At 41.2% G+C, this 8,019-nt stretch overlaps 1 protein-coding gene across 1 annotated transcript; it reads left to right on the top strand.

The window, feature by feature from the left end:
- The first annotated feature begins 2,994 nt into the window (after positions 1–2,994).
- LOC143030228 (uncharacterized) lies at positions 2,995–4,744 on the top strand. Its single transcript, XM_076193389.1, has 4 exons — positions 2,995–3,270; positions 3,514–3,633; positions 3,965–4,088; positions 4,327–4,744. The coding sequence occupies exons 1-4, from the start codon at positions 3,102–3,104 to the stop codon at positions 4,742–4,744; spliced, it is 831 nt and encodes a 276-aa protein (XP_076049504.1). The 5' UTR covers positions 2,995–3,101.
- The last annotated feature ends 3,275 nt before the right edge of the window (positions 4,745–8,019 follow it).

The following is an 8,019-nucleotide window of genomic DNA, read 5'->3' on the forward strand; positions in this document are numbered from 1 at the left end:
TCAAGGATAATGTGGATGAAGGTGAAACTGGGAAAGGAGATGTGGGTTTTTGTAAGTGCATATGGGCCTGGCAGTGAGAAGAGTGTAGAAGAAAGGGAGGCTTTTTGGATATATTTAAATGAGTGCAGAGAGAATTTAGGGAGAAATGTCAATGTAATAGTACTGGGAGACCTTAATGCTAGGGTAGGAAATGGTTCAATTGATGGAGTGGTTGGGAAATGTGGAGTTCCAGGAAAGAATCGTAGTGGAGAGTTGATGGTGGAAATGTGTCTAGAGAGTTGATGATAGCAAATACAGTGTTTCTGAAGAAAGTCAAGCATAAGTACACATGGGAGAGGATGGTGGATGGAAGGGTGGTAGATAGAGCGTTAATGGATTATGTAGTGGTAAATAGGACTATGATAGGAAGAGTTAAGGATGTACAGTTTTTGGTGGAAGGTAAGTTGAGAATGGAGGATAGATGGAGAAAGAGGAAAGGGACAAAAGGTAGGGAGGTGCTTAGAGTGAACTCTTTAAATGAAAAGGAAAAGGAGAAGGCGTACAAGAAGAAGCTGAAGGAGGAGTGGGAGGGAGTGAAGGATAGAGTAGAGCTAGGTGTGGAGGAGGAATGGGGATGGTTAAAGGACGGAGTCACAAAGTGTGCAAAGATGGTGTGTGGAACAAGAAGGACAGGAGGAAATAGAAGGGTAGTGAATGGTGGGATGAGGAAACAAAGAAGGTTGTAGAAGAGAAGAAGCGAGCTTTCGCAGATTGGTTACAAAATAGGATGAGGGAGTCATATGAGAGGTACAAAGAAAAGAGGAGAGAAGTAAAGCAAAAGGTAAAGAAGGCAAACAGGAGACCAGATGTGAAATGAGGTAAGAGTATGACAGAAAATTTTGAAAGTAATAAAAAGATGTTTTGGAAAGAAACTAAGAGAGGAAGAGGAGGAGAATCAAGTAGAGAAGAAAAGGTAAAAGGTGCAGATGGAGAGATGATAATGGATGAGAAGGCAGTAAGGGAAGATGGGCAGAATATTTTAGGGAGCTGCTAAATGTGAAGGAGGATAGGGAGAGAAAGATAGCTGCAGTGGGAAATGTTAAGAAAATGACCGTTATGAGTGAGGAAAATGGAGGAGAAATAAGGAAGGATGAACTGAAGGCACCTGGTCTGGATGGATGCCATGCAGAATGTCTAAAAAAAGGAGGTACAGTGATGGTGGACTGGCAGGTGAGGTTATTTAATGTTTGTTTAAGAGAGGGTAGAGTGCCGGAGGACTGAAGGAGTGCCTGTATAGTTCCACTTTACACGGTAAAGGGGGACAATTGTGAATGTAGTTTCAGAGGAATTAGCTTGTTAAGTGTAGTTGGGAAGGCTTATGGGAGGATCTTGACTAAGAGGATTAGGAGAGGAAGAGAGGGAGTAATTGGTGAGGAACAATGTGGATTTAGGACGGGTAGAGGGTGTGTAGATCAGATTTTTGTGGTAAGACAGATATGTAAGAAAGCTATAGGAAAGGGGAAGGATGTTTTTGGGGCTTTTATGGATCTGGAAAAGGCTTAAGATAGGGTAGACAGAAAGGCACTGTGGGAGGTTATGCAGATATACGGAATAGGAGTAAAGCTTCTAGGAGCTGTCAAGAGTTTTTATGAGAGTAGTAGAGCTTGTGTCAGGATTAGAAATGGAGAGTGAGTGGTTCGAGGTAAAGGTGGGACTTCGTCAAGAATGCGTTATGTCGCCCTGGCTGTTCAACTTATACATGGATGGGGGTAGTGTGAGAGGTAAATGTAAGGGTAGTGGGTCAAGGTTTGGAATTGGTTAAAGAAAATGGAGAAAAGTGGGAGGTGAGCCAGCTGTTCTTTGCGGACGACACTGCGCTTGTGGCAGGATCGGAGGAGGGATTGAGGAAGTTAGTGACAGAGTTTGGGAGAGTATGTGATAGAAGAAAGCTAAAGATAAATGTGGGTAAAAGTAAGGTGATGAGATGTACAAGGGGTGAAAGTAGGAGTAGACTGGAAGTGAGCATTAAGGGAGAGCGACTGGAGGAAGTGGATAGTTTTAGATACTTGGGTGCAAATGTGGCAGGAAAAGGTGGAGTGAAGGTGGAGGTAGAATGTAGATTGAGAGAAGCGAGTAAATGCCTTGGTGGATTGAAGAGTGTAATGAGGAATAGACATTTGGGAATTGATGCTAAGAGGAGACTGTATGAAGGAGTGATTGTGCCAACAGCACTGTATGTGGCAGAAACATGGAGCATAAGAGAGGAAGAGAGAAGGAGTTTGAATGTGTTTGAGATGAGGTGTCTGAGAAGTATGATAGGGGTTACTAGGCTAGATAGGCTGAGAAATGAGGAGGTGAGGAGGAGAACAGGGGTGGAAAGGGAGTTGGGAGATAGGGTTGATGAAAGAGTATTAGGATGGTTTGGACACATGGAAAAAATTAATGAAGAAAGAATAGTAAAAGAGGTATGGAAGGCAGATGTGAAGGGAGTGAACATGAGGGGACGTCCTAGGATGAGGTGGATGGATGGGGTGAAGGGGGCTTTGGGGAAGAGGGGAATGTCTGTAGAGGAAGGACGGGAGAGGACAGAAGACAGGGGTGAATGGAGAATGGTTGTATATGGAGGATGTTGTGATGCATGAGGTGGAATGGGTGGGGGAATGGGGGGTTAGGTAGTATGTGTGAGCAAAATTTGACGCAGCCCGAAGGGATTTCTCCCCGTCTTCTCCTTTTATGCATGGGGGGACGGAGAAGGGGGGTCGCCGATTTAATGAAGCGGCCTTGCTGTGGATGTGCTGAGTCTTGCGACACTGCTTCTGACCCAGGGCAGTGGACAAGGTGCAGGGATGACCCGTCATCCAGGAGGTGCTAAGATAAGAGGAAGGGTGGAGGGGTGTGGAGTGTATTCAGGGATGGAATCTGTGGGAATGATTTTATGCCTTTTCCTTTTTGGCTACCTCCCTTGTAAGGGGGAAAAGCCTTGGTATATGTATGTATGTATGTATGTATGTACTTATTAACCAACGACAGATATTTTTGGATGAAGGTGCATTGTACAGGCCGCCGCGCCACATTCAAATCTTCCGACAGAAGACTCAACAATTACTTCAGAGGATATAGACATGGCAGAAGAATCACAGAAAAAGAAAAGGAAGCCAAACTGGTCACAAGAGGAAACACTCCTCTTGGTCAACGTGATTATGGAGAAAAAAATAATTATAAATGGGCGATTCAAACCAAGTTTAAGCCACAAGGAAAAGAGGGAGGCATGGCAAAGCATAACTGATGCCATTAACCCATTCAACTCCGATGACAAGATGTCTTGTCATTTGGTCAAATAAAACAAAAAATCATAAAACACCAAAATGTTTGATCAAACACCAGAAAAATATGACGTCAGTCCTCGCTTCGCTGCGAGCGAAGCGAGGATTGACGTCATATTTTTCTGGTGTTTGATCAAACATTTTGGTGTTTTATGATTTTTTGTTTTATTTGACCAAATGACAAGACATCTTGTCATCGGAGTTGAATGGGTTAATGGAACAAATCCACTGACTAAGCGGACTATGGAAGATGTCGAAACCAAATGGTTTTCTGTCCTCTCAAAATCGAGGAAGAAAATTTCGGCAATAAAGGCTGAATATAACCAATCAGGTAATATTAACTTACTACTGTATATTCTTCCGTTTTAAGAAGTTAACATAAGTGAAATAGCTTTCACGTTATTCCTATTGCTTATTCACCTCAATCAACTTGTCACAATTACTTTCATTAAGGTAGAAATTTAGCATTTGAGTGTTCTTTCTCACAGTATTAATAACATGCATATTATTCAACAAAGGTGTTGTGTTGCAAGTACTGTAGCAGTCAAATTCAGTGCAAACTTAGTCATACATACAAATTATATTGTACTGTAATGTGTAGTGATATTGTATATCTACAGCTTTACAGTACTGTGCTAAAATATGATTTAATATTCTTGAAGGTGCTGGTGGCCCCAAAGCTCCTCCACTTGACGCAGTAGACATGAAAGTTGAAGAATTATTAGGGGAGAAGAATGCAACTGTGATATGTGTCGTTCAGAATGATCTCGGCTTTCATACGTTGAGGTAAGATTCTTGCATTTTTTTTTTTTTTTTTTTTGTCCTGTGTACTGTATTGGACTTTCTATTGTATAGTGTACCACAATTTTGGCTTAACATTTGCATTGATATCATTTTATCAAATAGTTCATCCTTCAGCAAGGCATTTTTACATACTGTACTGTAGTTGATGTGCATACTTCTCCTTGTGAGATTAAATTAGTTGCATGTTTTTAATTGTGGTAAATTTATGCGATGGTTTTAGGAAGCTGCAGACCCAGGAACGGCAGGAAGACACCGAAGAGTTGGGAGAAGAACCACCCCAGCAACAGGTAGAGGATGATAGTGAACTCCCTCAGCTTCATTGGCAAAGTGTCCAAGTCCAGCCCCAACCACGACAATCTTGCCACAAGGCCCAGCACTTTGAACTCTTGGAGGATGGGTCCTTTATAGAATGCAACATAATTGAACCTGAAACCTCTAAGGCCCAACCAAGTACATCAACACCAAAACTAAAAAAGTGTTCAAGTGTCAGTGCTGAGTATGAACAACACAAAGCTGAAAAACGGGAATTGAAACTTGAAAAGGAAAAGTTAAAAATTGAAAAAAGGAAAGTAAAATTGGTAGCATTGAAGGGAAATATTGAACTTAAACAGAAGTTAATAATGGCTGAAATTGAATAGTACCAGTCTTTGACAGCAAAAAATATGAAAAATTAATAAGTGAATTGTATTGGTTTCATCATTGGTACAGTATAAATTTATGCTGAGGAAATAAAAATATATTATTTCATTTATTAAGATTATACAGTATATTGGAGTACTGTAGCTTGCCTGTGCTGTACATGAAGTATAAATTAATTATTCATTTATTAACAAGATTGGATCTCATGAAGATTGTCCACCCCAACCGCCCTCGTAATCCCCACTGATCGCGGCATCCAACTCCAAAGTTTAGGTTAGTTTGGGTTAGGGAATGGTCGGGTCAGCTAAAAATTGTCCACCCCAGTCTCGCTCTCATGAATATTGTCCACCCTAACGCGATTGGGGTGGACAATCTTCAAGGAAAAAATTTAAATTATATTATTTTATAAACTGCATTTGTTTCAATTCATTTTATCTTTGACTTTTGACTACAAGTGGAATGAAAACTTGGTAGTAGAGAGAGAGCACTGCAACAGCAATCACACCTTCATGATACCTCACTCAGCCACTGGTCTACTGCAATATAGAATAATGTACAAAAATTTAGTACAGTTTAGAAAATAAGACTGGCACAAATCACAAATATTTATGCACAGTACTGCATCTCTGAGCAAGGGTAATTAAGTACACTACTGTACTTAAATATTTATTAATTTAGTGAACATATATTGTAATGTATACAGTATACTGTATTGTACAGTATACAGTACATTCAGAAAAATTGATAAGGATAAGTAGCACATACCTGAAATGAAGATTGGCAATGTAATCTCGAAATGGATGTCAGTTATGGCCAGCCGGTCTACCAGGATTAGGAGGTATATTTGCTTCACCTGGCTCTTCTTCATCTGCACCTACGTCCCCTTCAGCTGCATCGTCGAACAGTTCATTTTCCTCGTTGATAGGCATTTTATTTTATTTTTTTTTTTCAATGGGAAACTCTCGATGTACCCATCGGCATCCCGTTTTGAAATATTTCTTATGATCTCCTTCTTTAGTTTTTGTTTTATTTCTTCTTTCTCCTTTAATTCTTCTTTTTCTTGAAAAGTCTTTTCCCAAACCTTAAGGTCTCTTTTATTTTTATTTATCTTATTTTATCTATTTATTTATTTATTCTTATCTTTTTATTTTTCATTTTTTCCCGATGGGACACTCGATGTACTCATCGGCATCCCGTTTTGAAATATTTCTTATGGTCTCCTTCTTTAGTTCTTGTCTTATTTTTTATTTCTCTTTCTTTAATTCTTCTTTTTCTTGGAAAGTCCTTTCCCAAACCTTAAGAGGGACCGACGCATCTGATTCCGATTCGTCGACGGCATAGTCGTAATCAGGCAGGATCATTGCCGTTTTGGCTACTTCACTAATATTGTAAGCTGAAGCAGGAATCTCAACGGATCCCAATTCAGGTTCCTTACACAATGGGACATTTTTGCCGGATTTCGGAAGGTGGTCATAAAAACTCATTCTTGTACTCCCTGCCCTTCGCTCGCGTCCAATCAGTCGTCTCCGTTGGCGTAACGTCAGTGTTCTCGTCCAATCAGTCGTCTCCGTTGCCGTGACGTCACCACTCTCGGCCAATCAGTTGTCTCCGTTGCCGTGACATCACCACTCTCTCAGCCAATCAGATTCCTTACATAATGGAATATTTTTGCCGAATTTCGGAAGGTGGTCATAAAAATCATAAAAACGCCAGGAAATTTTCAAAACTGGAAAACTTTATTTTTTCATATACATAGATTTATTCATTTATTTATTTATTTATCTGTTTATTATTTTTCAAAACGAATCTATTGCCAGAACTTTTTATTCAGCTGAGGGAAACCCTTGAAGATAGCATTTGTTACCATTACCATTTCTAATGCCGTTACCATTCTAATACCATTACCGTTTTCACTTCCGATAACATAAGAATCACGATCTGCGATTACGAATAACGCTTTCGATTTGTGCTTCCGATTTACGCTTACGATTCACGATTCCGCATTTACGAATTTCTCTTATTTTACGAATACCCACGGTTACTATTAAGGGCCATTTTCTATCTAATTAACTTTTGGCATTTCTTGGCTGCCATTTGCGATCTCTGAGTTCCTGAATATCTATTAGGAGATACCTCAGACGACTGCAGGTTTCCTTCTTGTCAACGATCTCTTTAATTGAAGAATAAATCTTCTATACCTCTTGGGTTCCGATGGGTGATTTCCGAGCTACCTCGTCCATCTTGTGACCCACTGCCTGTAGAATGGCACAGACTGCCTCCAAAGAGGTCTCGTCTCTTCTCGTGAGGAGGAACTGAGTGCACTAGGCGACTCTTCTCACTGGGATAAGGTCTTCGAGGCAGAGGCTTGCGATGAAAACACACAAGGCAACGTACCGCTTTCTGCAAGAAATTTTGTGGAGTTCTGCTTCTGCCCGTTCTTCGCGGGACAGGTTTCCGCTTTCAGAGGAGGCTTTCGTGTCTTCCCGTTGTTGAAATAAGCTTTGGCACTAGCTAACCAGACGGGTTTTAAAGACCTCCGTTCTTTCTTTGCCCATTTTGTCAGTCAACATTTTTGATAGCTGCGCGTAAGTTCGCGAGTAGAACTGCTATCTGGTCGAAAAGTCGACGATTAAATTGGCCGCCATTTGCACCGTGCCCGGGTGTTCGGTGAGGAAGTCCGATATTTGCTTGGATATCTTGTCAAAGTTCTTGGGGGACAACTTATTCATAAGGGATTTGAACACCCCCATGTCTGAGGCCTATTTGTCCATGTGGACGGGCCTTTCTTCGGTCGAGGTAGGCGCTGTCTACTCCATTCTTTTGTGCCAATTAACTGGAGTTGGTATGACTCGGTGGACAGTCACCGTGGGATGGCAGACCTTATCTCTTTGCTGTTGAGGTTGAGTGACACTAAGAAGTTTTGTCCTCTCGAGGCCCGTTTTTTTGGTATTAGATGGCGTCGCCTAGCACTGCCTGTTATGCCAGTTGGCAGGAATTGGTATAATCCGGGGCCCGATCACCGGGGTTTGTTGCTGTTGAAGATTATAGACACTCGAAGGCTTGGCAGTTTCGCGTTGCCTTGTGTCTTTCTGTATCCTCTGGGGTTTGAAGGCGTTTGGTACTGGTTTGCCATCTTGCGCCATATGTCTCCCGTGCGCGTGTCTTTTCAAACTCTCTGGTACTAGAGTTTTGGGCGCGGTAGTTGCCTCTTTCTTAGTTCTCCTTTTCTTCTTTTCTACTTGAATCCATTCTCCTTCTTTATTGTCATTCACAT

The sequence above is a fragment of the Oratosquilla oratoria genome, chromosome 1 (genome assembly GCF_046742065.1).
Source record: "Oratosquilla oratoria isolate Oo_2021 chromosome 1, ASM4674206v1, whole genome shotgun sequence".
Classification (NCBI taxonomy): domain Eukaryota; kingdom Metazoa; phylum Arthropoda; class Malacostraca; order Stomatopoda; family Squillidae; genus Oratosquilla; species Oratosquilla oratoria.

What these genes read in the sequence shown, in the direction of transcription:
- LOC143030228 (XM_076193389.1), top strand. Translation starts at nt 3,102, where the DNA reads ATGGCAGAAGAATCACAGAAAAAGAAAAGGAAGCCAAACTGGTCACAA. An exon ending in GCAAAGCATAACTGATGCCA is followed by an intron (nt 3,271 to 3,513) that starts TTAACCCATTCA and finishes GAGTTGAATGGG; the next exon opens with TTAATGGAACAAATCCACTG. An exon ending in CTCGGCTTTCATACGTTGAG is followed by an intron (nt 4,089 to 4,326) that starts GTAAGATTCTTG and finishes CGATGGTTTTAG; the next exon opens with GAAGCTGCAGACCCAGGAAC.